We start from the raw sequence: 19,587 nt of genomic DNA on the forward strand, positions 1-19,587 counted from the left end.
TTAAAGGTATTAAAAACTGAAAACAATTAAACATTTTACCATAGACATCTGCACCATGATCATACACAGTGTCCAGACAAGTTCCATCCCTTGTGTCCCATACTTTGATTGTATAATCCCAGCTGCCTGATATCAGCAAGTAAGGTATTTCTGTATTCCACAGCAATCCCCGCACCGGTGCTACATGTCCACTAAGAACATTTATACAAGCATCTTGAGTATAATCCCATATCCGAACAGTACTGCAAGTAAGAAGCAACAAATGTTATCATCAACATTTAATTCAAATGCAATTCATGAGAAAAAGAGCACATAACACTGGGTATGAGCAATGTTAAATCTATTATAAATAGTATCGAAAATAATATGACAACTTCACACAACTTTAGCCATTTGACCTAGCAGTGGTTCTTCGTAGTCACAATGGCAAGAGCTCTAATGCACCTAATGCAGGGGTAGGGAACCTGCGGCTCTTCTGCCCTTGCACTGCGGCTCCACGAGCTGAGCTGCCGGCTTCATCCTTGCCTGCCCTGCAGGCAGCAGGGCGGGCGCACCAACTGCCCGCGGATGGCTGGGCCACGCCGCAGGCTTCCCCTCTCGTCCGCCCCGTTGGGACAGGGCGGGCGTTTCCCCAGCGGATGGCGAGGCCGAGCCACCGGCTTCATCCTTGCCCGCCCTGCAGGCAGCAGGGCGAGCGCACCAATTGCCCGCAGCCATCTGGGCCGCGCCGCAGGCTTCCCCTCTCGCCCACCCCATTGGAGCCGCAGGCCCGATCCTTGCCTGCCCAGCCAAGCCGCTGGCCCCATCCTTGCCTGCCCTGCAGGTAGCAGGGCGGGTGCATCCATGCGCTTCTCAGAATGAGTGGAGTAAAAGGTAAAAAACCCCAATATATACAGTGTTATCTTTATTTTAAATGTCAAAAATTATTTGCGGCTCCAAGTGTTTTCTTTTCCTGTGGAAAACGGGTCCAAATGGCTCTTTGAGTGTTAAAGGTTCCCTACCCCTGACCTAATGGAACCCCTTCATCCCCAAAGTTTATCAGCTTGTTTCAGAGAATCTATTGAAATCCCCACTCCATTGAAACATACGAAATGTTTACTCCTGCTGCCCCTTAACTACAAATACTGCAATTGCAGGCTCATTTTTTTCACATTCTAGTTTACCCCTTTCTACCCTGATTTTTCACCTTTTTAGTCTCTCTTTTTTGACTAGGATACCAGTATTCCAAGTCACTTGAAGCCTGAGTCTCATGATGACACCATATTTAGAACTGTAGGCAATTAAAAACACACACACACTGGTGGTAGATAAAGTTACTCTCTATACTGGAAATCAGTTTCATGACAGAAAGTTTCATGTGGCTGAGGAAATGCTTAGGATAGGGGTTGTATTTTTCAACCCAGCAAAAGTAGCCATTAATTTAGATTACACTCTAGCTATACAATATGCTGCAAGCAATGTGTATAATTCTTTCAAACCTCATAATTTCTCTCTCACGTTGCCCTTCTCTTAAGGCTGCTCACATATAACCTGTATTGCAGACAAGCTGTTTCCATGCATGGAGCTCAGATTTCCTCCATCCCTCATGTCCATGCAAGTAGGAAGCCTGTTCCAAATTGTTGTGCTGGGATGCCGCAATTTTTGGTATCTGGCTTTGTGTTGACCACTCCCTCAATTACCTCTTAATTTATCAGGAGCTTAACGCACAATAAATATAAAAGAGAAGAAGCTGTACCTCTGCCAAGTTGGCCACAGTTCATATCGTACAATAGCATATTCAGCAAATCTCTTAATGAAGCTATTAGTTATGGATCAAAACAAGCATTTTCCCTGTTGGTGATATCAGTTTTGACCCAGGCATGCTTACCCATCATCTGAACCACTGCAGAGGATTCCTTCCCTCAAAGGAGACCATCTCACATGAAATACTTTTGCAGTATGCCCACTGAAGACTTTCAGTGGCTGATCAGAGCTGGTTGCTAGGTAATAGACACGAACATTTTTATCTTCACATCCAGTGGCTATCATATCTCTGCAAAAGGAGAACATCATGCTAGAAATTCACCTTTTAAAATTATAAAATTAACAGAGGCAAATAGATTTTTAAAGCTGCCTTTGCATTGCTTTTCTCTTTCAAACATCTAAGGCATCAATTATTGTCTCCGAGATGCAGTTACATTTCTGTAAATTTCTGTTACTTCTAGAAGTCAGTGCTAAAAGTGATAACTCAGAAACAGGAAAAGGTGCTAAATTACCATACCAATGTTTTGTCCTGGTCATCCATGTCATTCAAATCATTTCCATAAACACAAGAGATCACTTCCTCCTCTATACACACAATACAAGAAGCTGCCTCATATTGTCATACCCCAGGGGTTTTTAAGGGTCACTGTGGTCTATAGCAGCAGCTCTCCAGAGTCTCAGATAAGGACTTTCACACTACCTATTATCTGACCCTATTAACTAGAGATACTAGAGGAATATGGGACCTTCTGAATGCACTGCAGTGCTCTTTAACTGAGCCACGTCCCTACTCCCCCTCTGAGTGGTAGAAGAGAAAAGAGCTACATTATTTACTCATGAATTGAACTGTTGCAACACCTCTCATTATTATACTTTTAGCAAAAAAACTGTAAATTGCTTTTGTTTATTCTTCAGTTTTACATTGTTTAACCATCAGCAGTTACATTATGATGTGCTCACCACCAGTACTATTTTTAAAAATAATGCCCAGAATAGTAATCACTTTTCAAGGATTTGGTGATAGCAATGGGGTAAGCCGCAGAGGTTCTGCTTGAGAGCTCACTACCCCCAGCAGGAAGGGGTGTCACTAAATGAGTAGGTGCCCAAGTGGCACCTAGTAACTTTCTGTCCCAATCCCCATGGGAGATGGAGACAAGTTCAGAATGATTGCTGCCCGAAGGGCCGGGTTCAGCATGATTGCTGCCAAGTGACCAGGATGTGCCCATTATTCTCTCCTGTCTGAAACCCCCAAAAGCTTCTAGTACACATTTTAACATTCAGTTTTAGTTGAATGTACTGATAGACAATCCTAGAGCAGAGATTAAATTGGTTTGCAGACCATTAAATGGTTTAGAAATATCGTTTTCGCTAATTAATTGTGATGACAATAGGGATCCTAGGCTCAATCAACTTTTCAAACTACTTTTCTCACCTCTCCACTGCCATTCTGTTCACAGGATTATTCTACTGAGTTAATGTCATAATAAACATTTAGATGGGTGCCAATCATCAACCAAACTTTCTTAAGATGTTTGGATCTCTCAATACTGTCCATTTAAAGATGCCATTGTACCATCTTCAAGCAGGTCTAAGCTTGAGCAAATTGTCCTTTCTAGGTTTATCTCAATTTTATTACAGCAGATCACACCGAATGACTATATTACACTACATTAAAACAAGATTGCCATAATTATATGATGGTTTTGCAGAACCATTACTCACTTATTGTTTTGACTCCAGTCACAGCCAAAAACTGCAGATGGATGTTTGTACTTGTGGAGAACTTTGCCATCAATGGTCCGAATAATACTGAATAAATTGCAATATGGAAACATAAGCCAGAAGTTCTCAAATCATTTAGACTGCATGTATTAAAGTAATTTCATTTATTTAACAGCAGCAGCTTTCTGGAAAATAGGGAAGAATGGGTGAAGAATGGTACACCATCAACAATAGAAAGCAAAAGGAATCAACCCAAAGATGTATATATATTTAATAGTCTCCTGCATTACACATAATACATTTCTAGCTTATCTGAGTGACTCTTGAAGTGTATTAAAATCCAAGGAAAAGTTTAAACAATTGATAAGATCCATGAACCATTAAACATTTTCATTATATCTCGGTGCCTATACATGGTCTCTTTAGATCCAAGCTCAGAAACAGATTATATTAAACAAGCATGGTGAAACGAACCTAGGCATGTAGGTTAGCATTGCTACTGTGGTTGCCTAGTAATGGCCAATAAGATTATTTGTTTTTTAAAGACACAAGTGTGGCTTCTATTAATTTTGGAAACCCCCCCCCCCCCCGGGGCCTGGTGTGTCTGTCTGTCTGACTTCAAATCTAGAGTGGCTTTTCAAACCTAGGGCTTTTTTCCCCACTAAAAGATCTATTTTGTTCATGGCTCCAGTCTGTAGTTTTAAATATCCACAGATCTGGTCATGTTTAGATTTAGATATTCAGATTCTCATATACACTACACAGCATTTTTGCACAAATATAGCTCAGAAATATTATGTCATAGTTTCATACATATGAATGTGTGAAACTTCCTTGTACTGTGTCAGACTCTTGGTCCATACAGTCCAGAATTATGCATTGTGACTGGTAGTGATTGCTCAAGGCATCAGGCAGACATGAAATCCTTCCAAACAGGAGATGCCAAGGCCTGACCCTAGGGTATTCCACACACATGTTATGTGCTGCTGCTGAGAGTCAAACTACACATTAGTGTTTTTAAAGAGTTGGGTTCCCCACAGTCACCCAACAACTGCTTCTTTAAAAAAAAACCCGGAAAGATTGTGCCCGAATGGGCCTGAAATACTGCCATGGGAGAGGAAAGGCTCCTACCTCCCTGCCAAACCATTTCCGCATGCAGAAACACCACTGCAGGGGGGAGAGTTACTTTCCTATTTATTCTGTTCCACCAGCACAGAACACTGTACATGGAACAGCAAAAATGGAAAAACAATTCTCTCCCAGCACTTTTCCTCTGTGTGAAAACAACTTTGGGGGGATGCAGGCGCCCTTTCTACCCCATCCCATAGGCGTTCCAAACTTGTTTGGGATCTCTTTTTTTTAAAAGGCACAATTCCCTGTAGCTGCTTTAAGGTTGTGAGGAAGCCAAGTTGGTCTGGGGAACCTGGACCCAACTCTTTAAAAACGGTAACACATAGTTTTTCTCTAAGCTACGCCATTACAGGAATACCATATTATTACAATAAAAATGTCAGCATATTGTTTATACCAGTTAAGGGTTTTTCATGGATGGTCTTCCTTAATGGATTTACTACAAGGATAATCTAGTGTGGATAAAATACACTAGATAATTACAATGGATTTACTACAAGGATATTCTCATTGCACCTTTGGGTTAGTCCTTTTTGCTTTCATTGGTAATATCATACCCATTCTCCACCAATGATACACTTGTATATTTAAAAAAAATCCCCATTTCCTCTGGAAACCAAAAAAGGAGATCACAGAGACCAGCCACACATTGGCATTTCTACTAGTCTTTCTGTAATTGTCTGAGGAACAATGAGACCATTATTTAGGCAATAAAATCCAGAATCACAGAAATGTTCAGGGTGCACCCACACAATGAAAAGAAGTGATAATGTCTCAGAAGCTACTGAGAACTGGCATTTTTACCAGAGCCAATTTGCTCCAGATTTGATATAAATTTGGAGCAATTTTCTTTTAAGATTTCTTTGCCCCTATTATTCCTTCCTAAAAGTCTTTTTCTCATATTGCCGAAGACTTTCACAGCCGGAATCTCTAGGGTTTTGTGTGTTTTTAGCATTTTCTCCTGATGTTTCTCTGCATCTGTGGTTGGCATCTTTAGAGGATCTGAAGATGCCAGCCACAGATGTAGGCGAAATGTCAGGAGAAAATACTACTGGAACACGACCATAAAACCCATAAAACCCACAACACCCTAGTCTTTTTTCCTCCAAAAGGACTTCTTTCTTACTCAACCTTACATTCTGCTTGTTCAATGGTTTCTCTGTGAAGAATGCTTGTGTGTCAGTCATACACCTATAATAATCATACACACGTGTTTTCCATGCAGAATACACATACTGAGATGATGCAGCCAGTCCCTGCACACATAAATAATCTTTGGGCGGGTTGCATACTTTTTTCTTAAATGATACCCTATTTGTGTAGCAAAAATGTCATGTCTGATGTTAACTTCGTAGGAGAAATATACAATACATCTCTACCTTCTGAGGCATGAACCCGTCTAAACACAGAAAGGCAATTCAGACTTAAATTCTTCTAACCTTAATGAGGTTTGTAAGTGTGAATTCTTTTTACAGGGACACAGAAAACTGTGCAACCCTAAGTAGAGTTACTCCAGCATAAGCCCATTCATTTTATTGCACTCAGACTGGAGTAACTCTCCATTGGATCATGCTGCAAGTCACTTTCCTGTTATTTTCTGGAATACAGAACGCCTATAATCAAATCATTTTTCCCAGATAATTAAATAATTAACAAATCCTATCAAAATTAAAAATCGTCTTCAAAAGACAATAAAGATCACTTTCAATAGATAGTAAAGATCATCTTCAACTGTAAACTCACCAGAATCCATCACCACTGCAAGTTGCTATCCTTTTGGAATCTTTATGACTCCATGCAATGCAGAAGATGCCACTCTTTCCATGCTTCAAAAAAAGCAAAATGCCTATCAATAAGAAATAATACACCCCTTTTTTCTCTCTTATTCATTGTTCTGTAACATTTATTTCCTGGCACAATTCACCTGTGCTTTCTACCTTCAAATTTGGTATATGCACCTCCTGGCTACACTAGAGGGCATTTCTACTTTGGAGAACAACAATTTTTGCCATATGTACATATGCTTGCTATAATTGGTCAATAAGAAGTCTAATGAACTAAACTCCAGCTGTTCTATGTAAGGTGAAGGATTGTTCAGCTCAGAACTATGGCAAAGTCAAGTAAAGCTGAATAGTTACAGCCTGCAACAATTCATTGAGAATTCCTGGCAGAAAATTATGCCAAGGACGTAAGTAAGGGGGGTGGGATTCTCAGGTTCAACCCCCCCCCATTGCATGTCCGAAGCTCCGCACCCCTGTTTGTGTTTTTTTAAAATTTTAAAGTGTTTTTTCGGTTTTTGGCCTGCAGAGGGCGCATTTTTTAGGCTAGCGGCACCAAGATTTCAGGCTATCGTCAGATGACACTCTTGATGATACCAGCCAAGTTTGGTGAAGTTTGGTTCAGGGGATCCAAAGTTATGGACCCCCAAAGGGGGTGCCCACATCCCCAATTGTTTCCAATGGGAGCTAATAGTAGATGGGGCTACCCTTTTGAGGGTCCATATCTTTGGACCCCCTGAACCAAACTTCATTAGACCTAGGTGGTATCATCAGGATAGTCTCCTGCTGACACCACTCAGATTTGGTGAAGGTTGGCTCAGGGAGTCCAAAGTTATGGACTCCCAAAAGGGGTGCCCCATCAACCATTGTTTCCAATAGGAGCTCATAGAAGATGGGGGCTACACCTTTGAAGGTCCATAACTTTGGACCCCCTGAACCAAACTTCACCAAACCTTGGTGGTAACATCAGGAGAGTCTCCTAAAGATACCCTGAATGTTTGGTGCTGCTAGCTTAACAATTTACCCCTGACAGCAGGCACCCCCCAAATTTCCCCAGATTCTCCTTTTGAATCCAACCCCTTTGGCATAGATTTAAAGGGAGAATCTGAGGTCCCCAGATTAAACATTGAACGTGATGCTGTTTCAGGGTGGGGATAATCCACCCCAAAACAGCATCACTTTCAATGTTGTTTTAACTGGGGACCCCAGATTCTCCCTTTAAGATGGATTTAAAAGGAGGATCTGGGCTCCCTAATTTAAGCACCATTGAAAGTGATGCTGTTTGGGGTGGATTTCAGCATCACAGGAGCCACCTATGGGGGGGGGCGGCAAAAACCTCAGGTTTTGCACCAGGCTCCATTTTCCCTAGCTACCCCTCTGCCTGGGGGGGAGAGAGAAGGGACTGCTGGCTACCAGCTGGGAGCCCAGCCATTGGGAGGCGGGGCGGGACAGGCAGGGCAGGGGAGTTTGCCATCTCTGGCCTCAGAGAGCTGCTTTTATAAGCACTGAGGCCAGGGGCGTGGCTTGGGGAGGTGTGGCCACACCCCCGGGGTGGGTGGGGTGTGGCTTTGCCCCTGAACCCCCCATAAAAAATCTATACCTACGTCACTGCGTTATGCTAATGTGTATCTATAATCCCATTCTAGATCCACTGAAACACATGTAATTAAGTACCATCAGGGTCAGACAACATCTGGTGGTAGACCCAGAGTAGTTATAAACATGAGACTTCCAAAATATTACAACATTCCCATTTTGGTTATCCCTAGTTTTTACTGACCATTGTAGTTCATACTACTGGTCTATTTATTGCTCTTTGGAGAAACAGGCTACCAATAAACACTCTGACTGAACATTTCCCTGAACAACCATTAACTGGAGCTAGAGTCTCATTTATAACAACTAAAACAAAATGAACTCATCTTACCTCACTGAAACGGGTTATCATTTTGCCCCGTGAGACATCCCAGATGAAGCCGCCATTTCTGGAAGTTCCAGCAGCTATGCAGTTCAAATCTCCTTTAGGAAAGCATTTGTTAAATAAAAGAGAGAGAGGTAAGAGGTTAGCTATGCACATATACATCATTTGCTAACCCAAAGGCTAAGAATAGATAACACATTTTAAAGACTTTCTCGCAGTGAACACACAACGTAACCCCCTCCACACACACACACACACACACTGTTCTATTTTTCTCTCAGAAGGACTCTCTCAATGTTCTGATTTTTTTCACAGCAGATTTACAGTGTGAGAAACACCTTGCTCTCCTGCTTGCTGATTATTCTGTTTCAGATCCCACTTAAACACTATCAAGAAAGTTCATGTTTCCAGTTTTCTCTACTGCCTTTCACAAAATGGGCCAAGGACATTCACGGTTCTTTGTTCATAATGAGATAACAGGATGCCTATCCTTTCTCATTACATGATGCTGGTTGTACATTATTACTTAGCAAGGACAAGGACTTCTCTTTGTCCTTACAGAGAGGTCCAACTTCAAGCAAACAGTTGTCAAAGTGCTATTTAGCATTTGCATTCAAATTATGTGCAGTAACACATAAACAGTAATTCTGCACTGCTATTAAGCCAAGCTTGATACTAACCAACGCTCAAGCAACTGGTATGAATCAGACAAATTAAGCACATTCCTATTAATTTATCTTCTAAATTTTACTACAAATATTCACTATTGCACGTTATTTATTCAGTTTCTCCAAGACTTTGGAAGAGGAATTCTATTGCAGGAACCCCTTGGGCTTTTCATTTTGAAAACTTAATGAATAGAAACCTGCTTTTTAAAAAGTTGATGCTTTTGCAGAATCACCATATACTACCAAATGGTGATTTACCATTCCAAACAACAGAAAACCTATAACCCATTTTTAGTGTCATATTTTATATACAGAAAATATTATGAATTGTTAAGACAAAAAAAATTCTCACCTGGAGCCCATGAAAGGGAATATATGACTCCTTCATTACCAGGGGAGGTATAGACAGCTGTTAAAGTATTTATATCCCATACTTTTATTGTTCCATCAAACGATGCTGTAGCCAGTAGGTCAGGGTTGTCAGGTTTAAATTTACAATCAAAGATGGTTTCAACATGTCCCTAGAACAACAGGGGTAAACCCCATTATAACAGCTCTTTGCTTCACACATTCACACATTCTAAATCATTTTTAGAACACTACAGCAAATAAAAAATATATACTGAGGATGCAACTAATGATCTCTGTAAGAAGATTTCAGATGTTTCAAATCTTATCCATGTAGCATTTTCCCTGTGTTTCCAGCAATGCATTCAGGCAGAGAACATAATGTATGATGCAGGTAATTCATAGATATAGTCATTGGTATCAAGAAATAATATAATCATTGAGTACCTGCAAATCTGAGTTACCTTGATCATGAAAATTGCAGCTGGCTCTGGGAAAGGTACCAATCACATATTACATTTTTATGTCAGTACATTTCAAGTAATAATCATAAAGTATCAATTGAAGACTCTGCATGTCTTAGTTATAAGATAAAAAATTGGACTAAACATACCAAATCTCTAAGAAAATCCCACTTCTTGGCTCCCATGTCATAAAGCCCCACTCCACCATCCATGAAACAGCAGACAGCATGCCCAGGAGGGAGAGAAAATGCTTGGTTTTGAGTTAGAGTTGGAGGAGGGACAGCCTCACTTGTAGATGACATGTGGTGATTTTTGTTAGGAGACTGTGAAGAAAACGCTGAATTAAAAGGTAAAACATATTAGCACATATTTGTCATATTTACCACAAATAACATTATTTTCAACATGACAATAGTAGCTAAAAGGTTTCTAGGATAATGAATCTTGCATTTAATTTTTTTTAACTGGATATAAAACGAAAGATTGGATACAATCACTTCTTTTGCTAAGGCCGTTTCTGCACGGCCAGCTAACAGGGGTGCATCAGCATAGTTTATGCCGATGCGCCCCCCAGGACCGTTCGCATGGATGGTCCTGCGGGCTGCGCAGCTGGTGGCGCAGCCTTCGCACAGGTTGTGCCGCTCCCAAATGGCTCTTACCTTCTGCAGCGTTCCATCTCATTGTGGAGGCCAGGGCGATGGCTCTGGGGTGGGAGGCCAGGAGACGTGTCCCCTGGCCTCCACAAAGTGACAAAAAGCAGCAGAAGGTAAGAGCCGCTTGGGAGGGCCACGGGAAAAACTCCGGCTTCCACCTGGTGCTGTTTGTTCGGCACTGAATGGAAGCCAGTGTTTTCCAAAAACCTCGTCCCCAAGCAACGTTAAAAAACACCGTTTGGGGGGGGGGCGAGAGAGCGTTGCTGCATCGATTTGGCGGCAGCATCTGTGAGAAGGCTCCCCCCCCCAAAAACAGTGTTTTACCAGGCTGAAATCGTTGATTTTGACCCATGCAGAAACAGCCTAAGTTAGTAGTCATGCTCTAAACAAAGGAGTCTTGTAAGAGATTTGTTCCTCTGTGGTACTGTTTAATTTTAACAAAACAAATTAAGAGTGATTGACTAGCCTTAGAATCACCCAGTAAACTTTCATGGCAGAGTGAAGATTTGAACCAAGGTCTCCCAGACTTTTGTCTAATACTCCAATACCACACCACAATGGCTCTTAGTTTAAGAGACTTACAAAGGCAGACCCAGTTAAGTATGTTGATTGTGACACATTTTAAAAAGTATTTTGAATCTCTGTCTACCAAAATAACAAAAAATTAATAATTACATTTTTTCTTTGGAGGAGAACTAAGAACATGTAGACCATGGAAGCCTGTTTTCTTCAATTTAAAGTTATCAAGTGGAGTTGTTCGAGACACATTCCAAATACGTAATACACCAACTTGAGAATCTGTATAAAAAAGAATATGTCTGATTAACATACAAAAAATATAGTACAGTAAATAAAAAAATCCAGCAATTACAATTGTAACAAACTAAGTCTCTGTTAATACCTGTCTTGGTAGATGAAACACTAATACAATTTAACATAAAGCATTCCCGTAGCACAAATATTTCCAAAAAGGAAAATTAATAGAAAATGTCAAATAGACCCTATATCCAGTTCTCCAAAGAAGAAAACACAAATATTTGAACTCATTATGTAAATATGGCAGCACAAATGTACCAACCAGAAAATCAAATACTAGATTAGTTATTTTCTATTCCAAGGAGGTGTGGCAGCCTCAGTCTGTACCCTCCCCCCATCATACACAGACACAAATATTTTCATCCCCTGTTACAAAAATGAAATCATCTTAAAACCACTCAAGAAACTGCTCCAGGGCTTTGGGGGGTGGGTGGGGTGGGCAAGAGATGGAAACTGTGCTGGCAAGGACATGGATGCAAGCCAATAGTTACCTTCATGATCAGCTTCTCCTCTATCACAAGGAACCACTTTTTTTTTGCAAAATTTGCCCAAACATATAGCTTTATACATATATTTTGAGGACAACTGTGGTGTTACGAAGCTTCTTAAAACATTACACTGGTCTTCACATGTAGTTAATTGAAACTGAAATCCATGTTCTTGTGAAGAGAAGTATCACGTTGATGTTCCTGGCATTGGATTTCACTACATCATTTATACAACATGAAAAAGATTTTACCTCCGGTGATGAACATTCCAGGAGCACTGGGAACCCAAGCTAAGCACTGCACTGATGCTGCTGCACTGGGAAAATTAAAGACTGTGATGCAGGAGAGAGACTCAGAATCAACTAGCCGGATCCCATTATGCAAATTAGCAACAAGAAGGTAATCTGTTGACAGAGGGTCCCACTCCAGGGCAGTAACTGGATCTTCCTCATCTGTCCCTTCAAGAGATTCTGGCCTCAGAACATGTTTCTGATTCTTACAACCTTGAAAAATAAAAGTGAAGGATCTCATTAAATGCCAACAAAATGTATCTTCTAAAATGTAAGAGTTATATTAGATTCTAATACCAATAATGAACATCATTTTCAAGGTCTTTCTTCCAGGCCAACTTTCCTCAGGATAACAATCATACTATGGCCACAAAATGCCCCATTAAAACCCAGAAGACCCCATAAGAGACCAAGGAAGGCTTTCTGCATGGCGGTGCATACAAGTCACAGATCCTCACACTATGAAGAAAAACCATAAATGAAATTGCTTAATATTAGGGGGCAGAAACCACTGTGATATGACAACAGCTGCTCCTAGCAGATGCCATCAATTCCTGAAAACAAGACATAAGATCTGTAACTGGCACTGCCATTCTAAGCAGTGTTCCACCTGTATAAGCCCACTGAAATCAAGAGTGTAACCCTGTTAGGTTGGCACTGTGAATCTCCCACCACTGATTTTTACTTAAAAAGCAACACTGGGGCAGAAAATTAGAGCAGTGCAAGAAGAAAGGAGGTAGTTTAAGATGTTTCTCTCACATGCCATTTGTCTAATCTAAATTAGGAATGATTTTTCAATCAAACCATCTTCCCAACTTCCCTGGACCACGACTGAATCCCATTCAGGGGACTTTTCAATTAGTCAATTAGTCAAGAAAGTATAATCTTAGCGCTCTGACACAGACAGCAAGATTAGCAAGAGTTACTCAGCAGCCTACTTAGGTCTATTCAATGGAGCTCATTCCCATGGCAGGGTTCTTAGGGAAACTGTTAGGGAAATTTCTCCAAGCCTAAAAATATGTACATATAAACAAGTTCAGGGGTCTGCAACCTGCGGCTCTCCAGATGTTCATGGACTACAATTGGCCATGGTGGCAGGGGTTGATGGGAATTGTAGTCCATGAACATCTGGAGAGCCGCAGGTTGCAGACCCCTGAACTAGATCCAGGCACTTAAAATGGCTCTATATGTGCCTAGATTGTATTTCTAAGCCAGAAGCAGAAATCACACCCCCTACCCTGTCTGTAGATAATGGAGAGGAAGGTAGAGGTGGGGGGGGGGGGGAAAGGAAGGCTTTTTCTTCTTCCCCAACCCACCCTTGTGATATACCCATCCTCAGGACACTTACAGCAATTTCGGCATGTCAGTATGTGCAAATTTAGCCTCAATGATAAAATCTGGAAGAAATGGCTGAACACTGTTTACAGCATCCCTATATCTAGAACACTGCTGTTTACAGCATCCCTATATCCAGAACAATTTCTATTCAGAAAAAAATCAAAACATCAGGAGGTTCAGCCCAGACCTTCCATGCTATGTCTATTTTGGCCACAGTGAACTATAGCCTAATAGTTTTCAAGCTACCAGACCAAGGACAATTCTCAGAAATAATATCTTGCTCTTGCTAATTGAAGTGGACTCTCAGAAATAACTTTGGAAGGATGTAGCAGAAGGAGCAAGGTGCATATAAAGAGTGTATCAAGTATTCATATATTTAAAGTACAAACTGATCATCTTTCTTCTTTGTTTACATTGCAACTTCTTCCACATTTATTTTGGAGGAAGCTCTACTGAACTCAGTGAGACTTACTGGCATGCATTGGCTCAAACATTGGGTCAAATCTGCTCCACCAAACTTCTGAACATGGGAGAACCAAATATAAAGCAAAGATTTCACATACCGTAGTTCTCATCAGGAACAACACACTTTTTTTCTTTACAGTATGCAATATTCCCTTGTGTCAATACTAACCACAGAGAGTTAATTAGCTGAAAACAGAGTGAACACACCAGAGACAATTCTAAATACTAACAATTAGAAAACACTGTTGTATACAGCTAGTTATTCAATGATGACTCAAGCTTAAATTGTAGCGCTGAAGGCGCTCAGCTCTTTGTGGGTGGGCAAAACAGCACTTTGTAGGATCAAGCTCACTGGGAAGGAGAAGATTCTCTACAATTTCCTACTAAGGCCTTGTTAAAAATTAAAAGGACCAAGTTAGTTTCTGTTATAAACAGATACAGCTCTACCATAGCTTCTCACACAGCATAAATTTATCTTTCAGCTCTCACTCTACATTTGCCTAAGTTTTAAAATTCATTGTTACTAAGTCATTCCTTTTCAACAACTGGGACTTGCATGGATAGATCTCCCCTATCGAGAAACACAGCTTTCAATGGAAGGAGATAACTATGCATGAGAACATGGTCATGGGACTACCTCTCTAGGAAAGAGAACAAAGTACACTGCTTCAATAAGAGACCCTCCCCTTCCCCCCGCCCAAAAAATGTACCTGTAGTTCTGTTTTGGTAGAACTGGGAGATCTTAGAAAGAAACTATCAATTATCTCAATTACCTCAATTTTCATGTGAACACAGTATTTGTTTACATACTGTATTATAAAGTTCAAACACATTACATATATCCCCGGAGCCCCTCGGGGATGGGGCGGTATAAAAGTCTGATTAGATAGATAGATTAGATAGATAGATAGATAGATAGATAGATAGATAGATAGATAGATAGATAGATAGATAGATAGATAGATAGATAGATAGATAGATAGATAGATAGATAGATAGATGATAGATAGATAGATAGATAGATAGATAGATAGATAGATAGATAGATAGATAGATAGATAGATAGATAGATAGATAGATAGATAGATAGATAGATAGATAGATAGATAGATAGATAGATAGATAGATAGATAGATAGATAGATAGATAGATAGATAGATAGATAGATAGATAGATAGATAGATAGATAGATAGATAGATCCGCAAACTCTTCCTGGGGGAAAAGTCAAGCCATAGTTTTTTCACTGGGGAAGGGGAAGTCAAACCATAGTTTATGGTTCCCACGCAAACTATGTTTCAATGTGAACCAATTAATCTGCAATTGCTAAACGGCATGTGCAGGAAAAAGGAAGGGTTGTATGAAACTGAAGAAAGAGAAGGGGTGGTATTAAAATTTAATAAAATAAAAATAAATAAAAGACAAACCTTATTAACCATAATGTCTGAATGCAGCTAGTATTATACTAGTACATTTTCTATGCAGACGTTATCATATTAATTAACTCTGTTGTCTTTTTGTTAATCTAAAATGAAATATGTGCTGCAGGAGACAGGTTTCTACCCATTTCCATAAGCAACATACTACTACATGCTACTAATTGTCTTACAATGGAGCATTCTTACCTGGCTGAAAAATAGAAAGACTTCCATCAGTGTGTCCAAACACTACTTTACCCTTCTTCTTTGGATGCCACCTAAACAGACAAATGTCTGACAAAAAACTATGGGCATCTTTATGTACGGTTACACCACCATCTGGTCCTGAAATTGTCCAGATATACAAAGGGCCTCTGTGGGAGACAAATGCTACTGAATCACTTGCATTCCAGCACCAACTAAGGGAAGCAGGAATCCCTGAAATATATATAAAAATTTGTTATCATCCCTCAAGTACTGAACACAAATAAAGAGAGCTATTAATCCCCCAAAAGCCACACATACATTTCAATATTAATCTTATGAACATACCGTATTATTCTGATATATTTTTTCCTTCAGCTAACTAATATTAATAAAGAGGGGTGCAACGTATTGTAATACTACAGAAGGATACATGTTACACCCAGCCGCTACGTATTTTAATCCCCGTGCAAACTATACCCTAATTAGTAAGTGTACAATAATAACATATCATGAATAACATACATATATCAACATCCATAACCACATTCCTTCTCTCATAAACAGATAGACTATCCTGGTAATTCTCAGTACAATAATATTCATAAATGTGTACTTCCTTTAAGTCCACTAGTACAATTCTTTGGAATTCAGTCCAGTACTAGTCTATCAGTGAGATAATAAATCCAGCGTGTTATCATCAAAAAAGTGACCAATGGACGTGGCTGTCCTGTACACAAGCTCACCATCCATTAAACAGTGGTCCAATCCTTATAAGGACAAGGAGAATCATCCGCATCAAAACGGAATACGTGTTAATGTGCCGTTTTCAAAGATATTTTTCCTCAGTAATGTGATTCTCAGCTGTAATATTAATTTCCGACAGTAGGGGTATGCATTCAAAGTGACTATGTCACTGTGCCGGCAACTAACTGCATACCCCTACTGTCGGAAATGAATATTACAGCTAAGAATCACATTACTGAGGAAGAATATCTTTGAAAACGGCACAAGTTGCTTTTAGATTGTGGTCAGTCATGATCTAGCAAAGCCAATTTTTAACATTTTACTTCTGTCATGGCACCTCACTCTGTTCTCTCCACCCCCACACATCATAGCAAATCAGATTCAATGTATGTGCAGAGTGTCCTATAATTTCACTAGGTAAGAAAAAGTACTCGTGCAAAGATTGTTCATATGTATGTACTTACTAACTGAAAGAAGCAAGTGATGTCAAGTCTTGTATTAAAGTAATGCATCCATTTTAAAAAGTCATTGGAGCAGGCTGATTAACATCACAATCCTAAGGGCTTGGGGGGGAGGACCACAGGGGGCAGACTGATCCATACGCTGGCATAACTGGCAGATATGCTGCTGTAAGGGACAGAACCCTAGATCAGTGGCCAATCCCAGCATTGAGCTGCGTGTTGCCACCTCTGAGAGCCATATGGATTTGGAGGCGGCATGGAATTTTTCTGGTTTCAGCTGATCCCTACCCCCCACAATACCAGTATGGAATTTTTCTGGTTTCAGCTGATCCCTACCCCCCACAATACCAGTATGGAGATTCAGCTTTTTAAGGATTTTTTAAAAATGGATCTATTAAACTTCAACCTGAAGAATACCAGAAAAATTGGTATACACCCGTAGACCTTGTGTATATCTGCATGTAGGGGGTTGACAGGAAGGTTCAGTGATGCAAGAATAGATACTAGTTGCTGAAAACATGAGAAGGCTGCCTGAAAACAAATGGAAAAAAAATTGGTCAACTTCAGGAGGTCCTGCTGTACAGAGGCCTGAAGGAGCCCAGCCACTTCCAGCAGCCTCAGCTCCATTTGAGTATGCCAATGCAGGGCCAAAATGTGGGAACAATCCAGAGAATGACCTTTGTAGGGGAGTTTTGCAACAGGAGCTTCCATCTGGTGATGTTTGTTGAACAGCCACACATCCCAGAAACAAGATCTACCAGCCCACGGACACACAGCCCAGAAAACCCGCAACAAACCTCTGAGAATTTGGGGCATGGAGACTGGGGGGAGCCAATACCTTGGTGGGTGCCTTGCCACATAGTTTACCTTTCAAAGCAACCACTGTCTCTGAAGAAACTGCTATACCACTCATAGGTGATCCTCAGAAAGAGGAATTTTGATGAGCACAAAACAGAATTGATCGTGATTTTTGAATTTCAATAGCCAAAGTATAAGATTAAGGAAGTTGAAATACAGATGCCTCAAAGACAGCTAGCATTGCATAGAACTGCACCTGGTTGCGAAAATGTCTCTTGAAGAAAATGAATCAGAATATTTAGAATTTTACATCAGCTGTAATCCAGGTATTTCTAGACTAGAGTAAGAGAGGGAAAAATGCACTTTTAGTTCCTCCATTCTAAACAGAAGGATGGCCTTATCACCAGGAACACCAATCATGAACACTTCAATTAAGCAAAAATAGTGCTGCTCCATTATGGCACTGAATTATGCAACCAATACTTGCTACTTGAAGATAATTAGACATAAATTCTTGGATTTTTTTCTGTAACTATGTGCTGTTACACTCGAATTTCTTACTTACCTTTTGTACTGTCAAGTTTTGCAACAACTTTTTGTTCAGTCACATTCCAAATGATTACCAGGCTATCTGCACTAGCACTTGCAAACAGGTCATGGTTATGGGGGCACCAAGAAATGCCTGTGATGGTCTTCTTATGCTCAGACATAATTGCCCGTAATTTAAACTCATTGTACCGATGATCCAGCTACAAAGGAAACACAAGTTTACCATTTCCATAAATTCTGAACTACCCTAAATGTTTGGTGAGCTGCCCTTGCAAACATTAAAAACAAATTTAAAATCTATGTTAATTTTTGGCAGCAGCTTCAAAGCTATTGTATTTTACAGGGATTGCAATAGTTTTAAATATAAGACTTTTTCTGCTCGGCCAAAAAATAGCGCCCTAAGGGCAGCAAAAACACCATCCCTGTGGCGCTGTTCACACAGCTCGGCCCCCCCAACCATCACGAAAACACCGCTTTTGAAACTCGCTCCCAGAACAAGTTTTTTCAAAAGCGGCATCTTCCTGCCGGCGCCACTTCTGGCCCCTCTGGTGTTCCCGTTCACCTACCTCTCCTACCTGCACAGCTCTGGACAGCTGGAGGGACACACTAGATGTCGTAAGGCAGCATGGGCGTGTCCCTCCAGCCGTTCAGAGCTGCTCAGGGAGTAGAGGTAGGTGAACTGGACGACCCACAGGCAGTCACCTCTGCAGCCACAACAGCCTCCGCGCTGCCCACACAAGACCGTGCGACTGGTCTCATGCATCCACCGGCATGAAGAAATGGCCTAAGTCTTTAAAGGTAAGAGAGTTTGAAAGTGGTCAGTCTTGAAGTAATTTTCTAGGATCCAAAGAGCCCTGCTCACATGCCTTGTACAGGAGTACAACTTTCATTCTTCAATTTTTACTTCCAAAAGGTGCCTCCCTTCTTCCAAAAGTTTTCTATGATTTATAAACAATGTTGGTGATTAAAGGGAAGCTCATTTAAAGTACTACATGTACATGGGCAAGTTTTAATTTATGTTGGTACTGTACCTAACTGCTCAACTGATGTTGGTTTGTTAGTTTGCTTTAATAAACTTGTTGTAAAGGATGCAAGGAGGAATGCTTGTGAACAAGAAAATGAAGAAGAAAGATGGGGGTCAGGAAACACATAAGGAGTCAGTGCAAACTCCTGAGAAAGGAGGAAGCAGGAAATATACTGCTACAGGGTTAGCAAAAGCTGAGGAGCATCTATCTGTGTTGATTTCCTCTGTTCTGCAGAATGAACCCAGAACCACGAGCTCTGGGGTGCCAAAGTCAAAGGGCTCCTGTCCTTTGACTCTTAGCCTAAGCATAATAATCTAGATCAGGAGAAAGATCTACCAAGAGAGGCAGAAAGGGAAAAAGAAAGGAAAACCTGCTTGGATTTTGAAGCCTTTTCTGTCCTCCTGTATATCCATGCCTTACAATTTTCCTTTGTATTGTAAGCTGCTTTGAGTGCCAGGGTAAGAAAAGATCATGTAATGATCAGAGGAACCCCACTAAACTTGATGGATGAATATTTTGAAGCAGATGTGAATACAAATTCACATCAGCAACTACTGATTTC

General features: G+C 40.5%; 1 protein-coding gene across 5 annotated transcripts in view; it reads right to left on the bottom strand.

The window, feature by feature from the left end:
* The window catches only part of WDR17 (WD repeat domain 17), a 59,616-nt gene that overhangs the window by 22,955 nt on the left and 17,074 nt on the right, over window positions 1–19,587 (bottom strand). For 4 of the 5 annotated variants that reach the window (XM_048509510.1, XM_048509509.1, XM_048509513.1 and 1 more), the window contains exons 3-13: window positions 18,017–18,200; window positions 15,449–15,679; window positions 11,984–12,235; window positions 11,104–11,226; window positions 9,925–10,112; window positions 9,316–9,484; window positions 8,302–8,393; window positions 6,340–6,422; window positions 3,466–3,552; window positions 1,868–2,032; window positions 40–242 (exon numbers count right to left, since the gene is read on the bottom strand). In XM_048509510.1, the coding sequence (XP_048365467.1) occupies window positions 40–242; window positions 1,868–2,032; window positions 3,466–3,552; window positions 6,340–6,422; window positions 8,302–8,393; window positions 9,316–9,484; window positions 9,925–10,112; window positions 11,104–11,226; window positions 11,984–12,235; window positions 15,449–15,679; window positions 18,017–18,200 (1,777 nt within the window). The remainder of the gene's footprint in view (window positions 1–39; window positions 243–1,867; window positions 2,033–3,465; window positions 3,553–6,339; window positions 6,423–8,301; window positions 8,394–9,315; window positions 9,485–9,924; window positions 10,113–11,103; window positions 11,227–11,983; window positions 12,236–15,448; window positions 15,680–18,016; window positions 18,201–19,587) is intronic. The other variant, XM_048509511.1, reaches the window with a different exon arrangement.

Source organism: Sphaerodactylus townsendi, linkage group LG10, assembly GCF_021028975.2.
Source record: "Sphaerodactylus townsendi isolate TG3544 linkage group LG10, MPM_Stown_v2.3, whole genome shotgun sequence".
NCBI lineage: Eukaryota > Metazoa > Chordata > Lepidosauria > Squamata > Sphaerodactylidae > Sphaerodactylus > Sphaerodactylus townsendi.